Below are 17,347 nucleotides of genomic sequence, written 5' to 3'. Positions count from 1 at the left end.
CAAATCGTCACAACTGTGACGGAAGTGGGGGGGTCCACTTCCTTCCCAAGGCCCTCCTCTCCCCGAAAGTCAATAAGACTACATTTCCCAGAAAGCCTTGCACGGGGGCGGTGGCGGCTGGAATGCGATGGCGGAGTCGCTGCCCCTGGAGGTGAGAGGAGGCCACCCTCAGGCCTAGCTTGGGACAAGCTCCGCCCCCGGGGTCCCGGGCTGTGGGGAGGGGCTGTCAGACAGCTCGCCTGCCTCCGCCCGCCTGGCGGAAACTACCCGCCTGAGAGATCCCAGGATCTCCTGGCCATGGGTAACGGTCCCGTCTTTGGGCCACCCTATCCCCTTAGCTTGGGGGAGCCATTCTCTCCACCTTCATCGGCCTTGTCACCTCAACGAGGACAGGGTCTCAGCCTACCTACCTCTCTAGCGATGGCCGCCCCTCCCCCCTCAGTTCTGGAAGATGACCGTTCCATACCATCGTCCCCAAAGGGTAATCGACCGTATCTTCGTTGGCCTCTTTGGGATGATCACTTCATTCCCTTTGCCCCTCCCCCTGGCGGTGGAAAACAGACTGCCCCCTTCCATCAATACCAGGCACAATCGCTGAATTACTTCACCGAGGACAGGCCTGCTCCCCACGCCCTTGGCCCCTAGTGATGGCCGCCCCTACCTCCTTCACCCCGTGGGAAGTTTGCGTCTTTTCCTTAATCTGGAGCAAGACAACTCTGCCTCCATTGGTCGGAGACAGAGAACAGATTTTGTTCCCAGTGGCCTCTTGGGATGGTCTTTCCAGCCCTTTTGCCTTGAGAGTTGGTGCAGCCCTCTCCCGCTGCCCATGGGAAGCAAATCACAATTTCCTCATTGGCCCTGGAATGGTGCTCTTTCCCCTTAACAAGAATAGGACAGCTCCCAATTGGTTGAGTCCTCTTCCATGGCATCCTTTATCTCCTGAGCTCCAGAGGATGTTTACTCCATCCCCATAGATACTAGGAATGACCAGTTTTATCTCCAGTAGCCCCTTAGTGTGGGGTTCATGGGATGGCCACTTCATCCTTATCACTGCTTCCTTTTCCCTCTAGAAAAGTTACCCCTTTCTCAGTTCAAAGAATCATGCTCCCTCCCCTCAGTGAGGACAGGTGTATTGCCCTCTCCCTTTGCTTTTTGGGTTGGTTGCTGATCCCCATAAGACAGGATTGCCACTGTTTTAACTTGGCTCAGATAGGCTTCCCTGCCTTCCCCTGGGGTTGGGGGCTTAGTCAGTCCCAATCCCATCAGTGTTCTCTTCCCCATGCTTAGCCTTCCTGCCCTAGAAGGCCGTTCTCCCCAGTCCCCAGTCCTCTCAGATAAAGTGATCTGCTTTATCTCCCCATCCTTTCCCTGAGCAAAGCTTTGGTGAAAATAGAAGTAGAGGGCTTTGGTGAAAATAAAGATATTTTCATCTTTAGTTCAATCCAGTAAGTATTGACTGAGTACCTTCTGGTGCTAGGAATCAGAGAAAGGAAGAAGAGATTAGAATGCTCTGGTGAGGTCAAGGTTAAGGAAGGGCATTCCAGGAAAGAGACACACATAGGCAAAAGGTAATAGACATGTTATGTTTGTATGACGGTGGGGAGAATGAACTGGGGAAGCTCTGGGATCAGGGGTCTGGTCAGGCATAGGGCCTGGCAGTACTGACCCAAAAGTGGAAATTTTGTCCTGAGGGTACTGGGGCACCCTAAAGGTTTTCATCAGGAATATCCTAAGACTGAACGGTGTTTTGTTTTTGTTTGTTTTGTTTGTTTTTAAAGAAAGGTAGCCTTGTCACAGTATGCAGAATGACTAGCAAGGATGAGCCTGGAGGCAGGTGGGAGATTGTAGAAGGACCCCAATTCTGGGGTAATGAAGATCTGGGCTACTGAGGTGCTAAAGTTTCAATGATAGAGGGGCGCCTGGGTGGCTTAGTCGGTTAAGCGTCCTACTTTCTCTTAGGTCATGATCTCGCGGTTCGTGGGTTCGAGCCCCGCATCGGGCTCTGTGCTGACTGCCAGCTCAGAGCCTGGAGCCTGTTTCAGAGTCTGTGACTCCCTCTCTCTCTGACCCTCCCCTGCTCACGCTGTCTCTCTCTCTCTGTCTCTCTCTCCTAGAAATGAATAAAACATTTTAAAAATTTAAAAAAAATAAAGTTTCAGTGATAGAAATATTAGTAACAGCAATCCAGCAACCATTTATGGAACACCTACTAGGTGTCAAGAACACATCTATTAAATACACACACACACACACACACACACACACCTATATATAGTATGGAAACTGAATCTAAGAGAGGTCAGTTACCTTGCCTGAGATCACGTAAGTCACAGAGCCTGAAAGTAGTAGAGTGGGGATTTGAATGAGTCTAAGTTAGCTTGGCCTAAAACCTGTGCTGAACACTTGTATCTGGTAGCAAGGGACAGAAGAGCATGAAGAGTATCAGGATCTTCAGGTAAGATGCACTGTTGGTATTGAAGTTCAGATACTGGAAAGTTGGGAAGAGAGGATGCTTTAGACAGAATATGAATTTTGGTTGAGATGAAGGTAATAGTAAAACATTTAGACGAAGGATCCTGCGGACAATTGGCAACACTGGACCAGCACATGAATGATGAGACAATTCAACAATTGAATTGTTGGTTATTCCTGTAGAGGTAACTGTTGGAGCCATGCAAATGAATTTATTATCCTCAAAAGTAAACAAATTGAAAGACTCAGGTCTGAACCCTGGGTGCCACAGGAGAATCCAGAAACAGGGCAACTGGAGTGATGAGTGGAACCCTGGAAAACAGTGTCACAATAGTCCAGGAGAGAGGATTCCAGAAGAAAAGAATAGTTAATATTAGATCATTCCTGGCCTCACAGGCGCCTCCTTTCCCAGTCCCTTGTAGGGCCTCCAACCTCATGACTCCAGCCTCACAGAGCATAGGTGGACTGGCAGCCTAAGTACCTGGGCTGTTTCATAGCTTAATAGGCAGCTGAGAAGGCGAGTTGGCAGTGGAGAAGACTGGGAAAGAGGGAAGACCCAGAGACTGACCTATGATGGCAGGAGGTGTGGCTTCCGAAGATCAAAGGAGGAGACCTGACTTGCTATGTCTGAAGTCCTACACCAGACCTTTTACTATGTTACTTAATGCTCACCATAACCCATTTAGATCTCACTACATTTGCCATTTTACAGATTAGAAAAATAAGATTCAGAGAGGTCAGGTGATAGAGTAAGGATTTGAACTAGATTTATCTAGTCCCAATGCCCAGGCTGTTTTTACCAAACTGAGTGGGAAGTTTGGTTTTTATCAATCAGTACAAACCTGCATCCGGGCGGGGCTCACTCGGAATGGTTTGTTCACAAGAAAGATCATTGGAGTCTGGAGAGGGGAAGTGAAGACCCCATGAAGCTTAGGATTCAAGATAAACTAGAAGCCAGGGTTCCAGTCCCCTCAGACCTACTATTCTACCAGATGGAGAAGGTTCAAAAGGCTCCCAGCTCTAACAGTTCCCAATGTCCTGTCTTTTTCCCTCAGATGCTCACATATATTCTGAGCTTCCTGCCTCTGTCAGATCAGAAAGAGGCCTCCCTCGTGAATCGGGCTTGGTACTGTGCAGCCCAGAATGCACTTCGGGAGGTAAGGTGGCTACCCTCATCTGGCCCATTCTCAGTTGTCTCTCACTTCAGAACTGCTTGTGGCCCTGCTCATACATCATCCATCCATCCATCCATCCATCCATCCATCCATCCATCCATGCACACATGTTCATACATATGTTACACTCATACATACTTGGCTCTGGGTACAGTACTGAGACTTTACAGATGAATAAGACATAGACCCCTGCCCAGAGGAGCTCACAGTCCAGTGAAGGAGAAAGACAAGTACGTGAGTGATGGTGATGTTGTGTGCTTGGTGCTATGACACTGAAATGAAGGGAAGAACAGGAAGAAGGGCATCTAAAGGAGAGCAGCAGCATCAGGGAAGGCTTCCTCATGGAATAGGATAAGGGTGAAGGTTGGTCTTCCAGGACTGGTAACAGCACAGGTGAAGGCACCAAGGTGTGAAATAGTTCTGAAAATGACCACACAAGTTCCATATGACTAGAACTTAGAAGTGGTGGGAGATGAAGCTAACGAGAGGTCAGACTGCAAGCTGGCACTATTGCTGGTGTTCCATCCTGATTACCATCACGGAGCCTTTAAGGCAGGGGAGTGACGTGGTCTGATGTGCAGTGCAGAGTGGGCTGGAGAGGGTGAATCAGTTGTAGGGAGACAGCCTAGCTCAGAAGTGCGAGCAGACATCTGTAACAGTTTGAAGCAGTGATAGCTCCTTGTTTGTTTTAATTTTGATTGCTGAGGTTGAACAGCCTCCTCATTAGCTGACCATTTCTCTTTTCTTCTCATGTTTATTCGTGTTCTTTATCCATTTAATCATTGGCATCTTAATAGTTTTCTTATCCATTTGTATGAACCTTTTATATATTAAAGAGATTAATCTTTTACGTATTCATTGAAATATATTCCTAATATATTTGCCTTTGAATATGATTTGTAGATATGTGCTTATTTATGAGATACAGAGGTTAACTTTCTATGTTGTGGATCCTGAACATCTTTTGTTTTCTTATTTTTGCCATTGCTTTTTAAACTTGGAGACCCCTTGCCTCCTCAGTGATTTGATATACACTCATATTTCTCTCTCTCTCTTTTTTAATTAGGCTCTATTTTTTAGAGAGATTTTAGGTTCACAACACAATCTTTTCTTCTGTTTTATGGTTTGAAATTTTATAGTAATTTTTTAATTGGTGAAATTTATTTTGATTTATTCTCTGAGGTAAGAAGCTAAACTGAGTAGTTTTCAAATAGCCCTAATACCATTTATATATAATCTTCCCCTTCCCTGCTGGCTTGGACCCTTCCTCTGTCACACATTAAATGTGTGTATACACGTAGGGTCTGCTGTCATGTTATCTATCCTGTATCATGAGCTTAGTTAGTGTGTAAAGATATTTGATTGGACTTGTTGAAAATTTGAAGTATGAGACATCTATATGGTGAGATGCAGTTGGTTATTGAATTTCTGAGTGAGGAATTCAAGAAGGATCTCGGTAATAAATAAATAATAATAAAGAAGGGTCTCGGTAATAAATATCATTACAGAATGGGTGGAGGTTGAAAGCATGGATTTAAGTAACTTGCCCCAGGGATCACATGAAGATCCAGAGGAAGAGCAGGCCACAGTATGCCCAGGGGGAGTACACCAGTCTACGGGCATGGGAAGGAGAAGGCAACAGTGAGACACAGAGAAGAGTCCAGTGAGAAGAGGGGGCAAAAGTCAAAAGTGGAGAGCATTTACAGTGTGGAGTGGAGGAAGAGTCCAGAAAATAAAGAACAGATAGTATCTGTGATGTATGATGTCCAGGGAGGTCCCCAGTGACTTCAGCAACATTTGGCATCTGGGGGGAAAGCCAGGTCTGTGGAGGAATGAATAAGATAAGAAGGGCAGTATAGACAGTTGAGCTCCTTTGCAAGAAATTTCCCCAAGAAAGGAAGGAAATAAATGGGGCAATAATGAGAGGCTGAGAGGACTTGATGAAAGCATTTTCATTAGGAGAAATCTCAAATGTGTTCATATGCTGAAGAGAATCCTAGAGGAGGGGCGAATGTGAATGTATGAAGAAGAGAGGTGAGAAATGGCAGATGCCACCTGAGGTGATACGAGGCCTGGTCTTGGATAAGGTGGGAGGATGTCACCCCTCCTGCTCAGGAAGTGGCAGTATGGAGCAGTTTGCTGAAGAAGTTTCTCTGAAGCTAGTGGCCTCTTTGCTGAGTGAATCTGGGGGCCACATTGTCATAGGGAAGTAAAAAGAGAGGTAGAGGCAGGGACCTCAGCAGGGCAGAAGGAAGTGGGAGAGTTGCCAGAGCTGCTCAGAGAGTGGCTCACTCACTCAGTGAGTAGGGGTGCTGCACTTGGAGTCTTGTAAGGCACACGGGGGATCAGAGAAGATTCAGAAAAGATTTAATGGAGAAAGGGGTGCCTGGGCTGAAACTAGAGAGAGGAATAAATATTTGCTAAATAGACAAACAGGAGTAGGTGAGAGGTAAGACAACCCTCATACCCATCACTATAACCAACAGAAAAAGCAGCCAAGCGGAGGCATGGCACCATGAGACAACAATAAGAAGTTGCCATTCCCAGAGCCAGGGCTGAGGAGGAAGAGGGGGCGGGTGTGGGAAAGCTGGGCCTGAAGAGGTAGGCAGGGCTCCAGTGCTGGCTAAGAAACTCAGCCTCCGTCGCATGGAGTGAAGAACCATCAAGGGATCTGAAGAGCATAGTCAGTTTGCCTTTTATAAAGATCACCTGGTGACAGTACCAAGGCTAGAATGGAGCCAGAAAGATTGAGGGCCAGGACCCTCAAAACGGGGCAACTGCTGTAATGTATTTCTCAGAGACAATACAGGAACCTGAACTAGAGCACAAGCAATGAGGCAGGAGCAGAGGGACATGCTGCAGTGTATCAGAGAAATGAGATGGAAAGGACTTTGGTCACCATGAATGTGGAGAGTGAGGGAAGGATCTAGAATGGCTCCCAGATCTCTGACTTGGGTGACTTGGTAGAGGGCACTGAGAATTAAGGAAAAGGGGCATCACTGGGGGATAAGACAGTGACTTCAGAGGCGGTCATGCTGCACCCATGTATCTGGCAAATTCCATCAGGTAACTAATTCCCAGGGTCCGCAGCTACAGTCGTTGGCCTGGGATGAAGTGCAGTCTGCCAGGGTGCAGGGGGAGGAGAGCAGAGAGTGTGCATGTGTGTGTGTGTGTGGTGGGGTGGAACATACCATGAGGAACTCACTCTCTCTCTTCTTTGATGACCCCAAAAGAGGCTGATGGGGGACAGGCTAGAAGGTAGGAGGAGAGCCAGGCAGGCAGAGCCACAGAGCCCCCAGTGGGAGACAGCATGGAGGAAACTGGTCATCCACAACCGGTGACAGGGCAGAAAGGACACTCGTAGGAGGTGTGCAGAGGAGGCCCCCGGGTGTTGATAATTTGCTGGACGGGTCAGTGGGTGAGGCAAGGGGTAGAAAGGTAGCTAGCTCAGGTATAGGTATGCCCACAGGCTTCCAGGAGGTCTGACTGCAGAGGAAAGGGGAGAAGCAGGAGTGATGAGGAGAGGGAGGCAGGATCAAGGGAGGCCTTTTGTTGTGACTCTGGGGTATTTGTAAACTGAGGAAGAAGCAGTGGACTGCGAGTTCCCATGGGAGAAGGTGGGTCAGGCCCAGTAGGCCCAGAGAAGGGGATTAGGAGTGAGAGAGGGAAGGGTGTCAGGATGGGTCTTGATGGCTGGTGGATATGAACAGGGAAAAAAGCGAGGGCCTTCCCACTTGATGGCTTTGGCTTCTCTCTGAAACAGAAGAGGTCATCTGTGAGAAGGCGAAAGCGAGTGGAGGCTGCTGCACTTGTGTCAGGGGCTGGAGAGAATGGTGGGCATGGAGAGAAACCTTGAGAGGGATGAGAAGAGAGCCAGAAGGTGGGGAGGAGGTAGCAGTGGGGGAGGCAAGAGGGGAGACTGTGGCTTCCAGAGGTGGAATTCTGTACTCCCAGCATAGACCCAGAGGAGGCAGAGGTCTCATCATCGCTGGCAGGGTCGGGGGCAAGAAGAAAGGGCACAGCAACATGGCAGGCAGGGCCACAGGACCCCAAGGAGAAGCAGTCAGGGCAGAGGTTCTTTGAGTCCAGCAAATAAGGAAAGGGCAGGAGAAGCAAAGTGGGCAGTCAGGAAGGAATAGATTAGAATAGGATAGGGGCGCCTGGGTGGCTCAGTCAGTTGGGCATCCAACTTCGGCTCAGGTAATGATCTCACGGTTCATGGGTTCAGGCCCCGTGTCGGGCTCTGTGCTGGCAGCTAGCTTGGAGCCTGGAAACTGCTTCGGATTCTGTGTCTCCCTCTCTCTCTGACCCTCCCCTGCTCATGCTGTTTCTCTCTCTCAGAAATAAATAAAAACGTTAAAAAAATAAAAAGATTAGAGTAGGATAAGGGAGTGAGGAGAAGGAGGCCAGGGGCAGAGTTTAAGATCATAGCACCGGGGCTCCTCCAGCTAACTGTGAGGCCCAGATGGGATGCTGACCAAGAGCTATTTAGTGGCTCTGTAAAACTCAGCCCCACCCAGGCTGGGAGCACTGGATGGCCAGGCCACAAGTACATGGCATCTAGGGTTCTGTTGACATCCTACCACAACCACGTCCCAGAGAGCAATTTGCAGAATTTATCGTCAGGACTCATCTCTGAGGGCTCAGATGTGGGCAGGTTGATAAGGAAGCAGTGCCCCTTGCTAGTAGGTGCTCCCAAAGATACTGGTTCACCAAGGCATGGCTGGATTTTATGCCTCACCAGGCCAGGCAAGGATGCTGGATTGGTGACTTCTTATTCTCCCAGATGTACCCCCACTTAATCCTAATTTTTCTCAAAAAAGAAGGTAGACAAAGGCAATGCCCCCTGCCCACCCCCACATCAGATCTGCCCATTCCAGGGAGAGCCTGGTTGCCTGCCACTGGGTTGGTCTCTATGAAGAACTCAGGACAGCTCAGCATCTGCCCTCCACTGCCTTCTCTTGCCTGGGGTGTTTATAATGGCCCCAGGGAGCCTCTGGAAATGACCCCCGATGTCTAACTCCTCTCTATAGATCAAAGCCCCTGGGTGCCAGGGCATACACTTTCTTCTCGAGAACAGGCATGTTGTTTTGGATTCCTATGCCAGCAGATGGGAGAGCCATTTCTCTATCAGACGACTTTCCAATCCTGCACACAAGCCTGCAGTCTCAGCTCAGGGCTTCACTAGGTATAATGAAGTCCTGGCCTCTCACAGTCAAGGGATATATGCCCCTTTTAGCAGATGTAGGGCATTTTCCAAATGACAGCATTTCCTCTTAAGATGTCTGCATTGCAAAAGGAGGAGATAGGGGGTTAGTTGGCTCCTTATGGATGGGGCAGCTGAAGCTAGAGCAGATACCCTTGCAGTCCTCCTTTGGACCTCAGGAAGCATCTTCCTAGGGCCTAGGAAGGGGCTAAAGACCAGAATCCAGGAGCCTGCTTCTTCTGCCTGCTGCTCTGCATCCCACAGATGGTAAATATCACTAAAAGGCTGCTTCTGGGCACCTGCACTTTGAGTCCAGGGCAGACCACCTGGGTGATGGCTTACAGGCTGCCCCCTCTCCATCAAGAAAAACAGTGGGGAGCAAGGAGGCAGTCTTAAATCTCAACACACACACACACACACACACACACACGCACACACACGCACACACACACCTCCCAGTAGCTACTGGAAGCCTCTTACAACAGGCCCTGCCCCTTTATTTGATAGGTTTTACTGCCACTAGCTGACCCTGGACTTGGACTCTAGGCTGACCGCCATTGCTCCCCTTCAGCTGTTCATCTACCTGTTCATAAGGAGGCTGTGGGAGAGGGGAGGACATGAGAACATTCCTGGCTGCCAAGGCTCAGGAAGCAAGAGAAAGAAGGACTGCGGGTGCCTGGAGGTGGGACGGTGGGGGCACAGGATGTGATGGTGGGGGTGGCGCTGCCTGGCAACCAGCCCTGCTCTGCACTTGCAGTCACAGCATACTCTTCATTATCAGACTGGCTCCTTGCAGTCTGGACTTCCAAACGGCTAGAGGTCTGCTTTACCATTCCTTTCTAGAACCTTTTCTCCCTGATCTTTTCATCATTGCCCTGCATCATCTTCCCCACCCATTGGGATCTTCCCGCTCTCTTTAAATCTGAGAGAGGAGCCCAGGCCCTTGATGTTCCCACTATTCCACTGTCTCCCAGTGTCCACAAGAGGGACAATCCCTCTCATCCACAATCCCTACTTCCTGGAATGGGGTCTGGACAGGGAGCCCGGTTTGACCTCAGATTCCTGGGCAAGTAGTCAGGAGCTGGCTCCCATTTCTTCCCTTCCCTTCCTTTTAGGCTCCATGCCCAAAGTGGGGCTTGAACTCATGACCCTGAGATCCAGAGTCACATGCTCCACCAATTGAGCCAGCCAGGTACCCCAGGCCCCCATTTCTTACCATACACTCCTTCCCATGATGACAGCCATAGGTGTCTGCTTCTCTCTGTGACAGAAGCCAGCCTGGTTTCTACACCCAGGAATGAATTTCATGTGTCTTCCTGAGAAGAATCCTGTTAATAAGTATCTTACAGGAGTATATATTATATGTCATTTCTACCTTTATGGTTTTCTTTTGACAATGTTCTGTGGGGTAGACGTGGGGAACATCGTTTGTTCTTGCAGTAACTGACAGGACAGGTTTTTAGAGAGCTTGCTTTCCTGCATTGTGATCATGTTGATGCAGTAACGCAAGAGCTTTTGAATACTGCTTGCCTGCAACCTGGGCATCCATCAAGGGTAGAGATGTCTGCTACACCTTCCCCACACCTTTTCCCCAGGGACCTGTCCCAACTTCCCTTTGGCACAAAATTAGCGAAGGTGCTATGAAAACTGGGGCTCCCCAAATGCCTACACAGGCCAGCCTGTTCTCCCGACTTACCCTGAGCTCACCTCCAGGCCCCACCCCACACCAGCCATGGACTCTCCACTCTCCCTCCCTGTTCGTCCACAGCAGGGCCAGCCCAACTTTCTTGGCACCTTAAGATTCATTCTCTTAGTTTCCACCCACAGAAATGGGAGGGTTCTCTTTCCTTACCTAGACGAAGAAGATGGACACTCCTGAGACGAACCTCAAGGATCACAAGCACATCTTGAATTCTGGAGCCTGCAGGGCCCACACATGTTGGGGTGCACACACACATATGCACATGTGTATGCACACATTTTTGCTTACACACAAAACCCATTTTTGCAAACATTCATGTGGCTAAGATACTGAGGCCACCAGGGGACCTAGGCCTCACTGCCTGCCCTAGACCTCTGGCACCTGGGCCACCCAGGGTGGTGGTGAGTGACAACTGCTTTGCTTCTTACTGCCTTCAGCTGTTCTGAGGGCTATTTATATGCTCTTGAGAAAGCAAGGGAGGCTGGTTGCTTAGCTAATGCTGAGCTCTGACTCCCTGGAGTAGGAGCTTAGTCTGTGGGTCTCAGGGCTACCTTCTGAAAGGCCTGAAGTTTGGGATCTAGCATACTTAGTCCATCTGCCCCCTGGGGGCTTCACTGGCTCTCCTCTAGGCCACTCCCGGCCCCTTGTGCCCAGTATGCCAACTCCCCACTCTGTCCCTACCCCTCTATAGGCATCCAGTCCCATCTATCACTAATCTTCCTGCTCTCCCCTCAAGTCATCCCCTTTGAGCCCCAGAGTGACTTGTCTCCTTCAACCACACATGATACCGCACAGCACAGTGGTCCCCATTGTGATAGGGTCCTTCCCTTACCTGCCAGTGACTGGCCACCAGATCTGATGGCCAACTCTCCCTCAAGCCAGAGGGCTAACCCCAGTCCTATTGCTGCCCCTTAGACAAATGTGCAGTACAGCATCCCTGTGTCCTCTGCCTCCCTCCCGGCCATCAAGAGCCTGGGCCTCAGGGGCATCACCTGCATCAGCCTGACCAACCTGGATGACTCACCAGCTTCGCACCAAGTGCTGGAGTCCATTGCCTACCACTTGGGCCCGCACCTGCAGAGCTTGTGCCTCAGTGGGGGCAGCCCCTCGGAGGCTGCCTTCGTGGCCCTGATCCTGGGCTGCCCAGCCCTGCGTATCCTTGATCTCAGTGGCTGCAATAGCCTCTTCACATCGGGCATGCTACTAGCTCAGCCCGAGACAGCACAGCGGGTCCAGCTGGTGTTGAGTGGCCTCTGTGAGCTCAACTTGGCTGGCCTGCGGGACCTGACGGACCTCAGCTTCAACCGGCTCAGCAGCTGTGCCCCCAGCCTGGAGCGCCTCTCCTTGGCCTACTGTCACCTCACCTTTGAATTAGGCCCAGCCTGGGGCTCCTTTGCCCCCCGAGACTCCTCCCCTTCCCAACTCTCCTTCCACAACCTGCTACAGTTCGTGAAGGAGAGGGCTGGTAGGCTGCACGCCCTGGACCTGAGTGGCACTGGCTTGCTCCCTGAGGCACTGCAGGCCCTGGGTCAGGTGGCTGGGCTGCAGCTGCAAGAGCTGAGCCTGCACGGCTGCCAGGACCTCTCCACAGAGGCTGTGGCCGCCCTTTGCCGCCTACAATCAGGCCTGACCTCCCTGGACCTCAGTGGCTGCTCAGAAGTGGCCGATGGGGCACTCCTGGCCATAAGCCGGGGCCTGGAGCACCTGCAGCGCCTCAGCCTGAGGAAGCTGCAGCGGCTGACGGATGCAGGATGTACAGCCCTGGGAGGCCTGCGGGAGCTGCAGAGGCTGGACCTGGCAGAGTGCTGCCTGGTGAGTGGGCAGGGCCTGGCCCAGGCCCTGGATTCGGGGCACAGAGCTCCAGCCCCACTGGCCTCTCTCAGCCTGGCCTACTGCTCCTCACTCAAGGTGAGCACACCATCCCCTTCCTTCCTCTCCAGGGCTGGGGCTGGGGGAGCTGCACATGTGGCAGCAGGGAGGAACTGCCCAATGTTTATGTGCAAGGAACAGTAGTGAGAATAGAACTTAGGACACAAAGGAGCCTGGACAGACAGTGCTGCTGCCAGCACTCCCCCCATCAGTCCCCCATGGAGGGACATCCAGGACACCAGGCTGGTCCAGCCCACAAGGTGGCACGCACCTCATATACGAAGTGTTCAATGATCCCTGCAGTCTGGGTGGGGCATCAAGGGCAGGTGTTCTGGAGGCAGGAAAGATGAATGGGCACCAAGGTTACACAGGGAGGTTGCTGGGGCAGGGCCTGACAGAGGTAATATGATGTGGCACAGGGTCATTTCTTGGCTGCAGCCAGTTCCTTCAATAGGACTCAGCCCTGTCCCTCTGGGTGGCATCCCTAACTTGGCAATGTCAGTCTCTCTCTCTTTAGAGGATCATTTTTTTCAAACTGTCTATATGCCCAGGGCATTCCCAACTCAAAAACCATCTCCTCCTTTCCCCTACAAGTGCTTCTCTTGCCCCGCCCCACTCTGTCTTCCTGTTACCACCATGTGTCTCTTTATCTGCTCTCCCATGGGTCTCTGCATCTCTTTACAAACCAGCTTCCTCTATTCGGCCCTTAGCTCCTGTTCCTGGCAGGTGGCAGCCCAACCCCCACAGTGACCTCAGAGTTCTTCAAATTCTAGAGGGAACATACCCGATTGGTTCAGCTAGGGTCAGATGTCCAATGAGGGTCCAATAAGCTGTGGTCAGAGGGCTGCCTCCGCCCACACCTTCAGCAGGGGCTGGGAGTATAGCCAGAGCAGATACTTCAGAAACTTCCACCTGCATCCTTCCTGCCCCAGCCAATCTAGGCCTTTGTCCTCCAGCAAACTCCTCCTGGTGTCCCACCCCTACCTTTCACCAGCGCAGGGATTGTTTCTTCCCTCCATGGACCCACTGGTAGCTCCCTGTTGCCTGTGGGGTTGGAATCTTGAGCAGAACCTTCATGGGGACCCCTGCACAAGCCGCCTGTTCATTGTTCTCTCCCTTCTCCACTTCCCTCCTAGGATGCCTCAGTGCTCTCCCTGATCCCAGTGTTGAGCCCAAACCTCAGGGTGCTAGACTTATCTTCCTGTGTGGCCCTCACCAACAGGACCCTGCAGGCCATCTGTGCCTACTTAACCCACCTCTCAGTCCTGCGCCTGGCCTGGTGCAAGGAGCTCCGAGACTGGGGGCTTCTCGGACTGAGAGAACCAAGTGAAGAGCCTACACAGGAGCCCCAGGTGCAGGTCATGGAAGGCGGGAGCAGTCCCTGGGTTCAGCTACCCTCCTGCCCCTCCTGAGTGTCTCTCTTGGACCACCTGAGGACCAAACTCAGGAGGAACCTGAGAAGCAGGAGCTTCTTCCCACAGCTACATGGAGAGCTGGAGCATCAGGCCTTGGGCCCCAAGGACCCTTCTCCCCAGCCACAGGGCCCTTCCCTGCTCATGCTGCGGGCCTTGCAGGAGTTGGACCTCACAGCCTGCAGCAAGCTAACTGATGCCAGTTTGGCCAAGGTGTGGAACTGGGGCTGGAGGTGTGGACAGATTGAGGATCCTGGCACTAGAGCCAGGCCCAGGCCATCCCACTCTGCTTGTTAAAACTTCCATTGGCTTCTGTTACTTCTGGCTGGGGATGGGGGCGCCTGGAAGGGCCCTGAGCTCCAGTGCCCTATCATACCCTCCCACTAGTCACCTCTATCCTTGCAGGTGCTCCAGTTCCCTCAGCTGAGGCAACTGTCACTAAGCCTGTTGCCAGCACTCACAGACAAGGGCTTGGTGGCTGTGGCCAAGGGCTGCCCCAGCCTGGAGCGCTTGGTGCTGAGTCACTGCAGCCTCCTCAGCGATGAGGGCTGGGCCCAGGCAGCCAGCTCCTGGCCGAGGCTGCAGCACCTCAACCTATCCAGCTGCCCTCAGCTCACAGAGCAGTGAGTTGTCTGATGATGCCACAAGTCAGTACAGGAGGTGGGCTGGGTCCCCATGCCGGGTCAGGCACTCACTGGAGGCCTCCCCACAGGACTCTGGATACCATTGGGCAGGCATGCAAGCAGCTCCGGATGTTAGATGTGGCCATGTGTCCTGGTATCAGCATGACTGCCGTTAGGCACTTCCAAGCCCAACTGCCCCAGGTGACCTGCATCCAGTCCCGCTTCGTGGGAGGGGCTGACCTGACCTTGACGCTCTAGGGGCAGGTCAGTAACCAACCCTGTGGCTCAGCCTCTATTGCCCTGAGTCCCCAGCCCTGGCCTCTTGACCTAGAGTTTGACTCAGTGCCTCCTAACCTCCTCTGCCAAATACCCCAAAGCCCCTTCCCCAAGCTACAAACCCCTTTTCTAGGACTGGGGATAGAACTAATCCAGGGCAGCACAGGGGGCTTCCTGCCCCAGTCTGCCCTACAGCCCAGCAGGAGCCTCTTCCAGCTATCGGTTGCTGCCACAGGCCCATAGACATGCCAGCTCCTACTCTCCTGGCCAGGCCTGGATCTGGAGGCCAGGCCCACAGGTGGGATGCGTCTGGTGTTGGAGAGGAGCCGACCTGTGCTTCTTGTCCTGCCCACTTCTCACACCTAAGGCCCGTGCCTCCCCTTGTTCCCTATAAGGAGCTTTCCCAGCCCTTACCAGCACTGAGTTTTAGCCGCCAAGCCACAGACTTTGTTGTAAACCCAAACAAGATTAAAAATTCCAGATCTCACCTCCTTGTCTGAAATTCTCAGGCTACAGGGCCCCCTCCCTCCCTACCTCAGTTGAAACAGCCCAACCTAGCCAGGAACCACGTGGACAAAACACCAGAGGCACACAGACAGTTTCTTCTTTACACCTACCCAAAGCACCACAGGCACCCCCAGCAAGTCCTAACTTCTTCCCCAACATGGCCAGAGACTAGAAGCCTGGAGGCCTCTCCCAGCATGAGCCTCCAAGCATGGCCCGCAGCAAAGGCACATCCCAGACAGATCCGAGGAGCACAGTGATTAAGGATGCAATGAAGTTGTCTTCAGAAAGAAAAAAGAGGACAGTAAGTCTGGCTAGGGAAGGTCATTAGAGGCCATCTAGTCAAACCTCCTAAACAGCGCCAGTGACTTCTCAACAGCAGCTCTGAGAAGCCGCTTTGTCCTCCATGTGTCCACCCACACTTTGTCCATCTATCCATCAGTTCTAGGGCCAGCAAGCATGGCTGCCTGAGTGCCTGCAGGGACTGTACTTTGTGGGGATTCAGAGGTGCCAAAGCTTTCCCAGAGCCCTGGTCATTTGGGGAGGCAAATAAGCCAACAGACAGAGACAGTCCAGTGTGCAGAGTGTGCCTAAATAGAGAAACAAGCACCTGGAAGTGGGAACCCAGGAGAGCGACGAACATGCCCTGCAAGATCAAGGAAAGACTCAAGGCAGTGAAAGACGAGCAGAAGGGAAAGAAGAGGGCAATCAGGACCAGGGAAATGCACAGTGCAGGCCAGAGCTGGCACTGGGGAGGAAAGGGCGGATCCCACAGGGAGCAGGGAGGATGCCAGCTTGGATCAAGCACAGAGAACTCTGCAAGCCACAGGCCTTTTGTTAGATGGCATAAACCACAACGTGTCTGTAGCCCATCTTAGCTCAACTTTGCTCAGTTGAGAAACCATGACCACCATCCCATGGACAACAGGGAGGCAATGAAAAATACAGGTTGGGGGTAGTATGTGTGCGAGTGTGTAATCAGATCAGCTTCATGTTTGAGAAAGTACCTGGGGTATTGAGGACTGGAGGAGCAAGGCAGGAAGTCAGGAGATTCTTGCCAAGATGTTGGTGGCCTGGACAAGGGAATGGAGACATCAGAGAGGAAGAACTAATACTATTAGAAGACTTAACTGCATCTGGGATCCTGACCTCGATTTTCCATTTTGAAGTCAATACCAAGTTGAACTATTCCAACTGAGGTGGGAAGTCTCTGAACGTAGGAGTGGGCATGTTGGGCCCTGGAGGCCCGAGTCAGAAGCAGGTGCTCTCCCAGCACATTCTCCAAAGAGATGCCATTTCATCAGTTTTCAAGGTAACATGTTGATGGTGAATACTGTTAAAAAGATACTGAGGTGGTGTTGGGAAAGAGTGGTAGTGAGAGACATGGAGAAGGTCAGAGAGTGGGGCAGCTCTCAGCCTGCCCTGTGGGTTGGTGTGCTAGCCTCTGAGACTGACCTCCAGTTGGGCCCAGTGCCCCTCACCACTTTGTCCCCAGGGGTCTTGCCCATCTGTGGCCCACACTACACCCTGCTGCTGCAGTGGATTTGAATCAGAATGCAAGGCTTCCTGCACTGAATTCCCTCATCAGAATCAACACATCCTTCCACCACATGGGGACACGTTTGGAATCTTGAGTTTGCCCTTCAGCACAAAGCAGACCTAGCTTCACATTTATTCCTCCATGCCTCTCACCAAAGGGCCTTGAAAAGGACACAGAGCAGGGCCAAGCAGGGCTGAAGACCGAGTTCAAACTGTCAGGAACCTTTTGGAAATATGGCTCCCAGACAAGGCCCCTGCTAATGCTGCCCAGGAAAGCATCTACATAGGACAATACCTTCTGCCCTGCCACAGCCCCCTCAACTGACTGGTACCCCCCAGGCCATAGGCCATCCCTCTCTGTAGGCCCAGCACTCAGGATGGCTGAGGAGTCATCTGGTGGAAGGACAATAGGGCCAGCTTATCCCTGGCCTCCTGCAGAACACCCTCAACTGTGGCTGCCCAGGTTTGTGGCCACAAGCAGTGACCTTGCCCTGATGGCCCATCACATTTGCCAGCTAAGTTTGAAGGCAGACTTGGCCCACGGTTTCAGAACTGGCTCGACACATACA

The 17,347-nt window shown here is 51.9% G+C and overlaps 1 protein-coding gene across 1 annotated transcript; it reads left to right on the top strand.

The window, feature by feature from the left end:
- The first annotated feature begins 119 nt into the window (after positions 1-119).
- On the top strand, positions 120-15,222 carry LRRC29 (leucine rich repeat containing 29). The gene is made up of 7 exons (XM_039221283.1): positions 120-151; positions 3,528-3,629; positions 11,471-12,463; positions 13,561-13,776; positions 13,906-14,049; positions 14,242-14,459; positions 14,549-15,222. Exons 1-7 carry the CDS (start codon positions 128-130, stop codon positions 14,715-14,717), a joined length of 1,866 nt encoding a protein of 621 aa, XP_039077214.1. The 5' UTR covers positions 120-127; the 3' UTR covers positions 14,718-15,222.
- The last annotated feature ends 2,125 nt before the right edge of the window (positions 15,223-17,347 follow it).

Source organism: Hyaena hyaena, unplaced genomic scaffold, assembly GCF_003009895.1.
Source record: "Hyaena hyaena isolate Hyena2069 unplaced genomic scaffold, ASM300989v1 scaffold_18, whole genome shotgun sequence".
Taxonomy (NCBI): domain Eukaryota; kingdom Metazoa; phylum Chordata; class Mammalia; order Carnivora; family Hyaenidae; genus Hyaena; species Hyaena hyaena.
The sequence above is the reverse complement of the archived record's forward strand: the minus strand, read 5'-3'. Positions and strand labels throughout refer to the sequence as shown.

What these genes read in the sequence shown, in the direction of transcription:
- LRRC29 (XM_039221283.1), top strand. Translation starts at nt 128, where the DNA reads ATGGCGGAGTCGCTGCCCCTGGAG. An exon ending in AGCCTACACAGGAGCCCCAG is followed by an intron (nt 13,777 to 13,905) that starts GTGCAGGTCATG and finishes TTCTTCCCACAG; the next exon opens with CTACATGGAGAGCTGGAGCA. An exon ending in CTGATGCCAGTTTGGCCAAG is followed by an intron (nt 14,050 to 14,241) that starts GTGTGGAACTGG and finishes CTATCCTTGCAG; the next exon opens with GTGCTCCAGTTCCCTCAGCT.